Source organism: Vicugna pacos, chromosome 21 (genome assembly GCF_048564905.1).
Source record: "Vicugna pacos chromosome 21, VicPac4, whole genome shotgun sequence".
In the NCBI taxonomy this organism is placed as follows: Eukaryota; Metazoa; Chordata; class Mammalia; order Artiodactyla; family Camelidae; genus Vicugna; species Vicugna pacos.
In genome coordinates this window covers 8,154,291-8,168,903 of record NC_133007.1, presented here as the reverse complement: position 1 = coordinate 8,168,903, position 14,613 = coordinate 8,154,291, and the positions used below count along the sequence as shown (strand labels likewise).

The 14,613-nt window shown below is 44.6% G+C and overlaps 1 protein-coding gene across 4 annotated transcripts in view; it reads left to right on the top strand.

The window, feature by feature from the left end:
- The window catches only part of FAM20B (FAM20B glycosaminoglycan xylosylkinase), a 41,014-nt gene extending 28,288 nt beyond the window's left edge, over nt 1-12,726 (top strand). For all 4 annotated transcript variants that reach the window (XM_072946038.1, XM_072946040.1, XM_072946041.1 and 1 more), the window contains 4 exons: nt 1,902-2,073; nt 2,285-2,476; nt 3,558-3,617; nt 8,871-12,726. In XM_072946038.1, the coding sequence (XP_072802139.1) occupies nt 1,902-2,073; nt 2,285-2,476; nt 3,558-3,617; nt 8,871-9,102 (656 nt within the window). In that variant the 3' untranslated portion in view covers nt 9,103-12,726. The remainder of the gene's footprint in view (nt 1-1,901; nt 2,074-2,284; nt 2,477-3,557; nt 3,618-8,870) is intronic.
- Nucleotides 12,727-14,613: the final 1,887 nt, after the last annotated feature.

Genomic DNA, 14,613 nt, shown 5'->3' with positions numbered 1-14,613 from the left:
CAGGATCAAGGGATTAACACTGACCCAGTATCATCATCTAAGCCGTAGACCCTGTGTACATTCCAGATTCCGTCTGCAATATTGTATTCACTTGTCATGTCTTTCTTGTTCTTCAAGACCTTTACATTTTTGAAGAGTGCAGCCCAGTTACTTTCTCAAATCTCTCTCTCTTTTTTAAATTTAAATGTGGGTTTTTTTGTTGTTGTTACTTATTTATTTTTTAATGGAGGTACTGGGGGTTGAACCCAGGACCTTGTGCATGCTAAGTATGTACTCTACCTCTGAGCTGTACCCATCCCGCTTCAAGTCTTTTTTTTTTTCCAAGTGTCTCTTAATTTAAGTTTGTCTGATGTTTCGTCATGATTTTAAAATGTTAGTGGGAATGCCGGCAGAGTGCTATCATGCACTTCTCAGTGTATCGTGTTAGGAGTTACATGATGTGGGTCCCATGACTGGTGGTGGTACCTCATCACTTGATTAAGATGGTGGCTGTCTGCAAGGTTTCTCCAGTATTTTATACTTACTAATAAGTAATTACTGAGTATTTTGTTGGGAGATACTCAGAGCAATGTAAATATTGTATCCCCATCAAACTTTTGCTCACCAGTTTTAGCATTCATTGATAACTCTTGTCTGAATCAGTCACTACTGTGATAGTTGACAAATGACGATTTGTAATTCTGTCGTTCCTTCTAGATTTACTAGTTGCCATTCTGTTGAAGAGTTAAAAGTCTCCCCCCCCCCCACTTGTGTTTTATTTACTTATTTCTTTATCTATATCACTGTGAAGGCTCTGACTCTTAATTTACTCAGAGTTACAACTTGTTACTATTATTATTTATTTTAAACTGTCCTATATTTGGTCAGTGAAACCCCTGCAAACTGTCTCCTGGGTCATTTGGAATGTCCCCATTCTCTGAGTGCTCCTTACAGCTGACATACATAGCATTGCGACCCGCACACATCTTGTACTTTCTCTGCCCCTGCCCTAGGGTCATCTCTCTCTCCAAGGAGTCCTGGTTCCTTGTTTTGTTTTGTTTTGTTTTGTTTTCATATTCTTTTTCATTATATGTTACTACAGGGTATGTTGAATATAGTTCCCTGTGCTATGCAGTAGAAACTTGTTGTTTGTCTATTTTGCATGTAGTAGTATGATAATTAGAAACTAATATGTGAGTGCTTAGTGTGCTCATTCCTGCCTGAGTCTCATTGTTTCCAGGTTTTCTAGAGGGGCAGAGGTAGGGGATGAACACACACACACACACACACACACACACACACACGTGTATATGCAGACATATACACACACAAACATCTGTACTTTTTTTTTCACATCTCTCTGTGTTAAAACGTCTATTCAAACCAGTATCTCCAATTCCAATTCAACACCAAAACAAGATGTGCTCTGGCTTTCTCCCTTTTTATATGTTAAACTCCTTTCTCCATCTATGAGAAACCTAGTTCCCATTAACCTCGCTCTATTCATTTGCTCAGGACCCCACTTCCCACCCCGTATGTAACTAAAGTCCTGGCCCACGGCCTGGCCCTGTATGTACCCTCCCTCCCTCCCCTGGGTTCTCTGGCCAAGATCTCAGCCCTATGGAAGGAGAAGAGGACCTTCCTTCACTTACAGTGAGTTCAGAAAGATACTGGTGACAGTAGTTGACTTCTGGGAGAGAGATTGGGTAGAAGGGCCACAGAGGGGAAAGGAGACTTACTTTTTTGTCCATATCCTTTTGTACCTTTCGAATTTTTTTGCGCTGCGTGCTTTTATCACCTATATAGAAAATGTCTAAATGTAAGTTCAGGATCTGTTTTCACACTGAGCTGCCTTTTTCCACGTAGAGAATTTGGAGTCATCCTTTTCCCCTAAGTGTATTTGGTTCCATTCTCTCCTTTAGGAAATAATACTTGTTTCTATGGGAAGTGTTATTACTGCCGAGAAACAGAGCCAGCCTGTGCTGATGGAGACACGATGGAGGGGTCTGTCACGCTTTGGCTTCCAGACGTGTGGCCACTACAGAAGCACCGACACCCGTGGGGCAGGACTTACCGAGAGGGCAAGCTGGCCCGGTAAGTGCTCTTGGGAGCCCCTCTTCATCCGCTCCTGTGCCTGGTCAGGTGCCAACCCTGTGCAGGAGCCAGGGCTTCTGTCCAACACTAAGAAGGGCCACAGGGTCAGGGGGAAGCCTACTAGTCAGGGGCTCTGTCTTCCTGTTTTAAACATCGCCACGGGCAGCACCGGCCCTCAGTAGACAGCCCTGGTGATGCTGCTTGCCTCCAGGTGGGAGTACGATGAGAGCTACTGCGATGCTGTGAAGAAAACATCCCCTTACGACTCCGGCCCGCGCCTTCTGGATATCATCGACACGGCTGTCTTTGATTACCTGATTGGCAACGCCGACCGCCATCACTATGAGAGTTTTCAGGACGATGAAGGCGCCAGTATGCTCATCCTTCTCGATAATGCCAAAAGGTAGGAGCAGCTGGGCCCTCCCGGCCAGGTCGGGGACCCTGAGTGTGCCGGGAGGGTGGGGTCCGGGCATCCTGGAAAACCTCCGGAACAGACGCAGCCCAAGGCTCCCGTCCTCATTCTGCTCAGGTCTCTGACGGTGACACCCATCCTCCCAACCTGTTCACAGTTTGTACTCCTTTCACCCTCAGGGATCTGAGGGCTTCAAAAAATGGAAAAGAGGGTTTTTTCCCCAAGGAGTCAAAGACTCTGTGGTTCTCTTCACAGACAACTGGAAACCAAGGTCTTATATTTATCACTACTTACATCATTCTTGACTAGTATGTTTAAAATCTTGAGAAATACGTATTGAACAGAACATGAAATTTAGTTACTATTCCATTTATTCTATCCAGAGGTTCATGCAATTTAAAAAATTAATGTATTTCATAGGATGTTTTTGCTACTTTTACAGCAGTCTAGGCCCAGACTTTTGCTCTCATGAGAAGGAGAGCAGCTCTTTAGTGATTATCTGTAAAGACAAGTTCCTTTTATCTTGAATAAGAGCATTTTATTAATTTTGAGTGAATGTTTTCTCAGCCTCTGTAAGCAGTTTTTCCAGTTCAGATCTGACCATATACTTTCTTATAGGGAACAAGACAATCTACATGTTTTCTGATTCATAATTTCGGAGTGGAACTTCTTTTTACAGATGGTGACCATCTGCTAGTTTGCAGGAACCTATTTCTCTATTCACCCTTAAAACCTTCTCAGCTTTGGGTGTCCTCAGATTCTCCCTTGGTCTGTGGGCTTCACATGTCACCAGGTCATGCGTCAGCACCTGACAGTATCCTGGCGGGAGAAAGGATCCTCGTGAAGCAGTGTGTTTGTTGTTCGATGCTGCAGTGCAGGCTGTTAGGAGCCCTGGGTCTAATTGGCATGCCCTGTTTATTTTTAATTTAGGTGATTTGAGCTAAATCATGATTGGGAGCATGAAATTATCTCAGATCATATTTAGATTTCTTATAGAATTTGTTCCTGCTTTGATGCTAAGAAGGGAGCTGGTGCTTCCACCTAATTCACTGGGTTCTGATTTAATTTTCAGCTTTGGGAACCCCTCGCTGGATGAGAGAAGCATCCTGGCCCCGCTCTATCAGTGTTGCATGTAAGTTACACACGTCAAATACGTCTGCACTGCCTTCCTTTCCAGGCTCAGGTAACAGTGCATCAGCTTTCTCGGCCTTAAAGCTTCCTAGTACCTGAGCGGTGCTGTTGATGTTTCTCTACCCTGAACCCCTTGGGGATCCTGAGATGTAGGGGATCAGGGAAGGTTCTCCACAGTAGTTGGCCCAGAGCTCAGAATGCATTTTGAAATTTGTATGAATAGAAATTTTCAGTTTATTCAGCAGTGTGTATCCATGTTTGTTTTAATATCAGAATATAATCCTCTCCCTCTCCAAAAAAAATCTAGTACAGTCTGTGCCCCTGGTTGCTGTACATATTCACCTTGTGGGTTCAAGTCCTCTCACCACCACAGCCCACCTGTGGTTTGCTTATCTCAGTATGAAAGTGTGTAAACCAAAAGTAACTTTCTCCATAGGTATTTAGTAATTGATTTTTGAAAGTCTGTATTAGAGAACAAAGAACTTAAAAAGTAAATCAAGAGAGAGAAGCAAGATGGCGGAGTAGAAGGACGCTTGTAGCTCACCCTCTCCCACAAATACACCAAAACTCACATCTACGGACCCACTCAGCCAACCAGAGCACCTGCCAAACTCCAACAGAACATCGCCCTCTTTGAAAGACAAAGACGTCAAAAATCTGGTAGGAGAAAAGGAAAAAAGAAAGAAGAAAAAACCAAACAGTGTGGGACCGGTCCTGTGGGGAGGGAGCGGCAAAAGAGGAATAGCGCTCATTCGCTGGGTCTCCCCCTCCAATGGAGAGACCAACAGGACGGAGGGGGAGCCTCCGAGGCTCAGATCTGCCCCGAGCACCCCTTGACCAACAGAACTAAGTTAAACGGGCACAAAGGGTCCCTGCGACATCCAGCCTGAGACGTGAGCCGGTAGCTGGGGCCGGGACAGGCCGCCCGAGCCAGGCGGGGGACAGGCCGCCCAAGCCAGGCAGAGGACAGGGACAGCTGCGCTGAGGCAGCCCCAGGGGACTGCAGGGGGCTGCACGCCGAGGCTGGGAGGGGATACGGAGCAGAACAACCATGGTCCCCCATAAATTGCAAAAAAAGCAAAGCAACATGGCTGGTGTGCCCTGGGGGGAGGGGCACTGTAGCCTTTGTACCCTGAGACCCAGGGTGCCATTACTGGAGCTTCTCTGAGAAGAGAGGCGGGGTGCAGCCATAGCAGTGCGCAGCATCTGGGTGGGGGCAGGACTGAGACCTGAATCCGCTCCTGGGGGCTCTGCAACCTCCTGGGCAGGACTGAGACTTGTTTAAAGCCCGAGGCAGATAGGATTTTTCTGCCCTGGTCCTTCAGAGAACTTATGCTGCCAAGACAAACAAGGAGCTGAGATTTGGCACAGAGCAGGGGCGGGGCTGTTCCCGCGGTCTTCCCTGAGCCCTCCTACAGAGCGCCGACCCAACCCGAGGCGGAGCGGGCAGCTGCACAGAGCAGCAGAGTGACCAGAGCTGGGAGAGGGCGGGCAGCCATCAGCCTTCCTGGCAGGAACGCGGCACCTGACCACAGTGCTTGGAGGGGGCGTGATCCGCCCACCTGCCTCACCCGAGCACAGCATCTGACTGTGGCATCGGGGGCAGGGTGACCTGCCCACCCACTGGCCACAGTGCCAGAGAGTGTGAGCAATATGAAGAAGCAGAGGAACCACTCCCAGTTAAAAGAGCAAGAGAAATCCCCTGAAAGCACGATCAAGGAAATAGACATTGATGGCCTACTAGATCAAGATTTCAAAAAAGGAGTGATCAAAGTACTGAAGGACCTAAAAGAAATAGTGTTTAGAGATATAAAATATGTGAAAAATGAAAAGCTATAAAGAACCAAGTAGAATTACTAAACTCATTTGCTGAGATGAGAGCTGACCTAAAGGCTGTACAAAGCAGGCTAGATAATGCAGAGAAACGGATAAGTGACCTAGAAGACAGAACAACAGGAAGCACCGAATCAGAACAGCTGAGAGAAAAACAAGTAAAAAACAATGAAAACAATATAAGGGACTTATGGGATAATATAAAGCATGCCAATCTACGCATAATAGGGGTTCCAGAAGGGGAAGAAAAAACAAAGCGGATTGAAAAGGTATTTGAAGAAATCATGACTGAAAACTTCCCAACCCTAAAGAAGGAACCAGGTATCCAAGTACAGGAGGCTCAGAGGTTCCCAAACAGACCCACACCAAGACATACCATAATCAAGATGGCCAGAGTCAAGGATAAAGAAATGATCCTAAAGGCAGCAAGAGAAAAACAAAGAGTGAGTTACAAGGGAACCCCCATAAGGCCTTCAGCTGATTTCTCTACACAAACACTACAGGCCAGAAGGGAATGGCAAGATATATTCAAAGTCCTGCATGAAAAAAAGATGCAGCCTAGGATACTTTATCCAGCAAGGCTATCCTTTAGAATAGAAGGAGAGATAAAGAAATTCACAGACAAGCAAAAACTAAAAGAGTTTAGCAACACTAAACCCATGCTAAAAGAAATATTGACAGGTCTACTCTAAACAGAAAAGAAGCAAGATGCTACAAAAATGGGAAACTCATAACTGGAGAGGAGATAACTGCCATGGATCACAAAAAGAATAAACACAAAATTGTGAAAGAAGACATCTAAATCATTAAGAGTGGGAGAGGGAAGCAAGGAAAGCCACTGTGGAAAACAGTATGGAGGTTCCTCAAAAGACTAGGAATAGACTTACCATAGGACCCAGGAATCCCACTCCTGGGCTTATATCCAGAAGGAACCCTACTTCAAAATGACACTGCACCCCCATGTTCATAGCAGCACTATTTACAATAGCCAAGACATGGAAACAGCCTAAATGTCCATTGACAGATGACTGGATAAAGAAGATGTGGTGTATTTATACAGTGGAATACTATTCAGCCACAAAAACTGACAACATAATGCCATTTGCAGCAACATGGATGTTTCTGAAGAATGCCATTCTAAGTGAAGTAAGCCAGAAAGAGAAAGAAAAATACCATATGAGGTCGCTCATATGAGGAACCTAAAAAAAAATAATAATAAATACAAAACAGAAACAGACTCATAGACATAGAATACAAACTTGTTGCCAAGGGGGCGGTGGGTGGGAAGGGACAGACTGGAATTTTAAAATGTAGAATAGATAAAACAAGATTATACTGTATAGCACAGGGAAATATACAAGATCTTGTGGTAGCTAATAGCGAAAAAAAAATGTGACTTATGTATGTTCATGTATAACTGAAAAATTGTCCTCTACACTAGAATTTGACACAACATTGTAAAATGACTATTACTCAATTAAAAAATGTTTTAAAAAAAAGTAAATCAAGAAAATGATACAAAGCCTGGGCTGTAAGGAGCTCCTTTTCAGATCATCATTGCTGGCATGATTTTAAAGCGTGAGCACGAATAATCAGCTGGGATTCACCTTGCTTGGCTCCATAGACATGCAAGTCCAGGAGTGCCACCTCCTGATGGTCAGCTCCCAGAGACACACTGGTCACATAAGACTGCCCCTTCTGGCAACCAGAGGCAGCTGGGCTGTTTTTGGGAAGCAGTGATACATCCAGTCAAAAACTGTATCTGTGAAGGGAGATGTTTTTGTGTTAATAGTCGCTGCTATCAGTGTCCAGTTAGGGATAGAAAAGACATGGTGTTAAACAGGAAAGTTTAGTATAAAGAATTACTAAATTCTTTGATAAAAGAGTGACTATAGAAGAAAACTAAGGCTGAGAGAGTATCCCAGGAGGGCCGAACTTGAAGGGGCCCGTTCTCCCCAAGGCTGGGGTTTGGACCTCAGTGGAGAAGCTGTGGTTCAGCCCACTGGATAGCAGAGAAGGTCTCTAGCTTGCTGGCGTGGGGCGTACAGGAAGCTGCCCTCCAGAGTGCAGGCAGGGTACGGGCAGTCCGCAGCTGATGTCCTGGCAAACAGAGGGAGTGATGGCTCAGTAGAAACCCTCTGGGCTGGGGGCAAGGCTTGTTTGTGGGTCTGCAGAAGGAGTCAGGACACCAGCAGGGGTGGGTGGCTTTTGGGATTCTGGCGTCCATGCTGGGAGGGCCTTAGGAAGCTTATTATCAGGCCAGGCCATGGCTGCAAGGTCACAGAGGGCCTGTCTGTTCTGCAAATGTGGCCAGGGCAGAGCTTCGTTTGATGACCTCCCCCCACATACTGCTGACCCACCGCGCGACAGTCTCAAGTGTCCGAAGAGCCCCTTCCTTCTGCAGTCTTCCTCTAGCGCCCTCCACCTAGAAAGCTTGAGAGGGGAGATGCTTGAAGGAGTTCTTTCCAGTAGAGCAGAGCATATATGAAGAGTGAATTTGGACCTGAGAGGCAGTCAAGTGATACTTTGGTCACGCAGAGGAAATTGATGCTCTAGGCACTTGTATTATTTTAGGACAGTAAAACCACACTGCGTCTGTGCTTGGCCATCCCCTCCGTGCTTTAATCCAAATACCGATCCTCCTGAACTTTTTAAATGGTTGCAGAACAGGCTGCCTGCCTCATGCAGAGTCAGACTTTAATGCATACCTGTGGGTAATTCCTGCATTACTCACAGGGAGGTAAGTCTTTTATTCTAAGATACACAAAAGATCCTCTTTAGTTGGTAAAATAATTGAGAAAAATAAGTATCCTTAAAATAACCTTTTTCTATTTATAATATTAATTCTAGAATTTTGTACTCAGAAACACAAAAAGAAGGATGTTAACATTACTTATTAAGATGTAAGGTTAACTCCTGTTAACACTGTCGTGACCTCATTCCCGTGTGTGTGTGTGTGTATATGAAGATACGCACATTTTCTTTCCCCACAGATCTGGAGTAAAACCGGGTTTTCCCTCCAATTTTTTTCTCCAACCCAATGTTGTAACATGGGCATCTTCCCGTGCCACTGAATTTTCGTAACTGCTTTTCCTTGATGTCTGCATGGTATTCCCTTGAATGGATGAGCCATAACTTATTTAACCATTTCTCAGTTGTTGGACATTCAGATTGTTTCACATTTTTCCTGTTAGAAATAGCACTGCAGTGAACATGTATAAATCTTATGTATGCCTCTCAATTACCCAGAAAGAAATACCAAACTGTGGTAATGTGACTGACTTACAAAGGAGAGCTACTTCTAAAACAGAAATGACTTTTCTAGTTGAGACATTTTTACATAACGATTTCTTTGCTTTTGTCTGCCAAGCAGGCTTTAAATTGGATTTGTGTAACCTGTCCTGTACCTTTCTTCTCCCAGCATCCGGGTTTCCACCTGGAACAGACTGAACTACCTGAAGAATGGGGTGCTGAAGTCTGCCTTAAAGTCTGCCCTGGCCCACGACCCCATCTCCCCAGTGCTCTCTGAGCCTCACCTGGACGCTGTGGACCAGCGGCTCCAGAGCGTCCTGGCCACCGTGAAGCAGTGCACGGACCAGTTTGGGATGGACACTGTGCTGGTGGAAGACAGGATGCCTCTCTCCCACTTGTAATTCTCCACACAAATAAGTGAAACTTCTTTTTACAAAGATAGAGAAACAGCACAATCAATTCCGAATGGCATGAGATGGATTGGAAATGGCCAGCAGCACGTTCTGGTGACAGGGGACAGGGTGGCCTTGGGTTTCTTGGGTGCTTTCTGTAGTAGAAACTAAAGCAAAGACTACAAGTTTCAGCCCACGGAACTGCACCTGCTGAAGCCCCTTCTGGTTTGCCCAGCGCTTGCCCGTCTGGCTGTGGGCACGGTGGTTGGTCAGTCTTCATTCTCATGCCAAAGGACAAATAGAGGGGGGACGTTGAAGAGGTTAAAGCTGGGGTTGGTTCTGGAGTGTGTATTTTGAGTTCATCCTTATGGTCCTTTCTCCACACCTGTGGATTTTTCTGAGAACACTTTACAGTCCCTTGAGTCCTCTTTTGCCGGGACTAATCAAATCGGGAATGTTGCTGCTTCCTGAGGAGTGGCAGCGAGTGACCGGCCTTCTGCTGAGCCAAAGCAGTGTGCTCTGCTGCAGGGAATGTGTTTTTTAAGATAGAACTTTAGAGGGAAGGGCAAAAGCAGGAAAGATGTTTGGGCTTTTAAGTGAGTAGGTGGTGGTGCTTTTGATGATTTTCAGAGGAAGGAGAGGAATCAGGGAGGTGACTGAGCAAGTTCTTCAGGTGTGTAAATGCAAGTGTGACTCGTACCTAAGTAAGAGCTGCACTCACACAGTTGTGTCCAGATGACCCCCAACATCGTCCCCCGAGAACATGCCGCTACAACCCCAGCACAGCTCTGGTGTGGAGGCTTGCTTTCTCCTTTTGCCCAAAGCCGGCAAATCCTTTCCAAATAATCAAAGCCAACTGAAAGAGTTAGGTTACCTGTGATCTCTGCCGTCCCAGTTTCAAAAATGAATTTTCACTTCTGTCTTCAAGGCATCTGGTCATTGAAGCTGCTGTTCCCAAGAGATTGGCGATCCTATTTGTGCCTTTCTTGTGAAAAAGCCAGCTCACTCCTACAGATGGTCGTTCACTTCCTGCTGGTGGCTGGACCTGTCCTGTGATTTGGGCCATGTGGAAGGCTGGAAACAAAAATTTTGAGCCTTAAAATTAAGGGGGTTACCAGGAAGAGCCTTAAGATTTTGATTTATGTCAAACCCGTTTTAACATTTAATCTTGTTTGGAGTTCTGAACCCTTGATGGAGTATTGTTTTTCTGTCTCCTGTTGGCACTCTCAAGTTTCAGGTTGCTAAGCCAGGCTTAGTTCTGGGTTCTGCTGAAGTCATTGTGACATGCAAGCAGTTGCATGAAAATGCAAGACCAGAGGGAGCAGGCCTGGTGTGCGCACCCAGGTCCTCAGAGCTGAGTGCTTCTCTCCTGCATTTGTCTGGGGACTGTTCTGGTTTTGTACTTCTGTCAAGCAGAAACTAATATTTAAACAGTGTGATTGAACACACTTATTGCCAGTGATTGGTGACCAGTTTTAGGCAACCACCCTTTAAAAAACTTTTTAGAATTTATGCCCCAATTCTCTCAAATTGAAAGATAACCGAGCACCCTGTAACTACCACTACTGATAGCAGGAAATTAGGATACTTTTGTACTTTGTATATACATTTTGAGATGTACACGGAATGGGCTATTTCTAAAAAAAAAAAAAATAGGTATTGAATTTAAGAAGACATATTAGCACAAAACACTGGAATAATGTTAACAAAAGGAGGCATTGGTTCCAGTTTTAAAGCCATTTGCTTTGTGTATCCAGAAAAATTCACAGCTGAGCTTGAGAATGCCTTGGGTGGTGCCCACCTGCCAGCATCAGGGAGTCGGCTCCGGGTCGCAGTGGGAAGGAAGTCCGCGCTGCACTCCTTGGTAAATGTTAGTTGAACTGAGTTCTTCCGAACACATGGTACCTTCAGTATGCCCCAGTGATGAGTGAGAGCTGCCCTCAAGCTGGGAACTGTATTCATAGCGTTGAAGGGAGGTGATTCTGCTAAGGAAAAAGAGCAGGAGGTAAAGCGGCTTTGAAAACGTCTCATCCTTTTCTCAAAACATTGCAAAAAAAATGTACAATTTCATTCTCTTTCCCTGTTTTAAAATTCATGATCTTAAAAGGTGTTCAGACCTATAGCGGTTAAAGTGAGAATTATGCCAACAGAGTGGTGTGACATGACACCTAGAACATTAATGTACGTTCTAAGTCAAGATTGAATTAAGCTGGAAAAGTACATCTAAGTGAGTATCAGAGAAAACCAACCTTAAACTTCTAGCCCCAAAATTCACAAACACTAAATTCTGTTTCAAAAAGGAGGTAGATATCTTTCTTTAAGTTTTGTAATACTGTTCATTTCATGGTTTGTCTTTTAGAATCGAGCATTATTATAATCAAACAGGTCACTGGAAGGGTTTTTTTTGGTCAGTCCTAAACTGGGTGTGCCTGGCTAACATCGGAAGGGAGACACGGATACATTTTAATATTATAAAGCTGGGAAAATCAGAACTGACCACCATTCTCTGCCTTCCCTCTCCCACTTCTTAAATATGTTTACTCCAGAGTCTGGGGGATACGAGTTTAGAGGTTTCACTCCAAAATTGTTCTTTAATATGTGGCTATATTATGGATTTGGTGGTAAATAATTTTCTGTGCAAAAAACAAATTAATAGACAGGGTCTGATTTACTCAGAGCATTGTTCAGTAATATATTAACAAGGTGTTTCTCCCTATTTGCACTCAGAATTAATATGTCAAATGAAATTTTAATAAGGAGAGGGAAGAATTCAGGTACATCCATTGCATATTATTTGGGGAAAGATTAATCCTAAACATGGCAAAATTTCAGTGACACCTGAAGGCAACATTTTCTTCCAAAGAAATCCATCTTTTCTTTAAAAAAAAAAAAAAGGCTTTTGGCCTTCCTTCCCTCCCCTACCATGTTTTTTCACCCTCCCTTCTGCACAGTGTCCGTACTCTTGTTTGACCAGTACGTGAGCACACCTCAGAGGGTGGTAAACAGTGTCTGTCAGCGAGCTGTCTTGTGAGCTTAGGCTTCAGGAAACGTGAGTCAAGGTGTATGTATGTATATAGTCGTATATGTATTCTAACAGGAAAAAGTGTATTTATTTTGACGCAGGGAAACCCTGACTTACGTTGCTGAAGAACTTGAAGCTAGTAGGAGGGGCTCTTCTCAGACTCTGAGAGTGGACCTCAGTGACATGCAGGCCATCCGTTCCGCAGACACCTGCTCCGCTGGCCAGGGCGGGCGCAGGGCACGGACAGACTGTTGGACAGGGAAGGCCAGTCTTCCTCCCCTTCGCCTGCTCAGGTCTGGGTAGAAAAGGGAGAGGCTGGGTACCACACTGCCACAGGCTTTTAAGGAAGTAAGATGTTACTCACAAATACAAAATGTTTGCAGGGGAGTGGGAATAACTTACTGGGAAGTTAATTTATTTGCTTGAGAGGGAGGTGTGGGAACTGCTACCCTCTGTTTTGATCTGCCAAGGATTTCCTCTCAGAGCTGTTGCACAAATAGAGGTTGTGCTTGGTAAGACATCAAACAAGACAGATATGCACCTAAATTTCTAATGTGTTCTATGGGTTTCAATTCTGAAAAAAAAAAAGAAAATAAAGATTTTAATAAGTATTGATGTATCATCATCTTTTCCTCTTCGTCTTTTCTCCCCCTGGTTCAGGACATTTCTGTTGTTTTCAACATGTCTGTTTCCCTGTTAGGGGACAGAAGAAGAGCGCATCTCTGCAGCCACGTGAACTTCCACGTGGGCTGTTTCACAGCACTGGCGGATCAGACCTTTCCACTTCCTCACTAGTCTTCAGAAGGCCATGCCTGCTTGTGACTGGACTGAGATTTTCAAGAGGGTAATTCTTAGGTGCTTTTTGTTTATTTAGTAGAACTCCATTCCTGCAGCTTCTTTAGAGATAAAGAATTACGAATCTCAAAGAACCTGTTGTCAGCACAGCGCCACAGAGGCCTGGGAGAGAGACCGGTGGTGATTGTAATTCTTAGGCACCCACACTTTTATCTTTAGAAATGGAAATGCAGCACCCTCAACCTCAACCAGACAACTGAGCAGACGAGATTTTTACTTGATTTGTGGTGGTTTTGTTTGTGCCAGGTTTTGTCACTTGCACTTGAGTACCAAAGGGAGTCCTCACTGACTCACCTCACATGGTCCTTTTCCAGGCCAGATTTCAGGCTTCATTTGCTTCTCAAGCATAACAGAGAGATGGTATAGAAGCTGGAAAAGGCAAGCTCGTAGTAGAGTGGGTGTGATTCTATTATGGGCTCATTTTACCCAGGGTATTTGCCTATAAAAACTGATTTTTAGCAGCCCTCATTTTGTAAAATAAAGACAAAAATGGTCATATGGTCATAACTACTGATTTAGCATGGATCTTGTCAGGTAAGTTGCTGAATCCCAGGGAATGATGAAGTCACAATTTGTAAAGTATCGGTCTTTCTCCAGTAGGCATTTGGGCATTGTGCTGGATGCCATCAAGATGATAATGACTGTCTCCTCCCTCAAAGAGCCTGTAGTCCCAGCAGAAGAGATGGCTTGTAAAACAGCAAATGCCTCAGGAACCATGTAAATTAATTAGAGTGGGAATAAGGAGCAGGAAAGAATCACAGGAGTCAGAGTGAGAGGTGGGCAGGGCCTTCCTTGAAGGAGAGATTGAACAGCTTGTCACGTGGTGTGTGTCAAACCCCTGACCCCGGAAATGCAGTCATATGTTTAGAAGAACAGGGCCTGTATTCTGCTTTCAGTACCTGAGTCACCAGAAATACCCCTTGAGGGGTTTCCTGTGGTTTTCCAGGTGTGCCCTGTCTCTTGAGAGGAAGTTTCAGTCCAGTGTTGCCTCAGTTGCTCTGTTTCTTAGATGTTAAAGGAGCCACTTAAGTGAGCTGTGACACATTCATTTTATGTCTTCATAGTTTGCTTTTTACATGCCAGGCTTATGTGGAGATAATGGCTTGACTTTTACCCAAAGATTGTTTTCAAGGCAAACAGTGTTCTGACAGCCTTCAGCAAGGTGGGGAAGATGTCTATTGCACAGCAAGGTCCCATTCAGATGACCTCAGTAAAGGTACCGTGTGCCCATTTTCTCTTTGAAATACTTTGGTAAAATGCATATTTTGACTGAGTAGGTTTGGCGCCTGGGTTTCTGCAAGTCTAAGAAGCTCCAGGGCAGTGCCAAGGCAGCTGGTCTTTGGACGTTACAGTAGCAGCACTGAGACTGCTAGCGAAGGAACCAGCTGCCTGTAGTTTCCACAGGCGCCTCCAGGTGTCCCCATCACCCACGAGATCCTGCTCCTGGAAGCTGAACAGTGTCTCCAAGGGCTGAGTATGAAATATTGGCAATTTATTGAAAATAGAGGCTTATCTAAAAACTGATGTTTGGATTCACTGTTTCTACATGAAACTGACTCTGGTGAAAAGAATATATTTTTTAATTTCTCTTAGGAAAAAGAGCTCTTGAAATCAAATTGCCCAAGTACTTCCCAACTATCTAC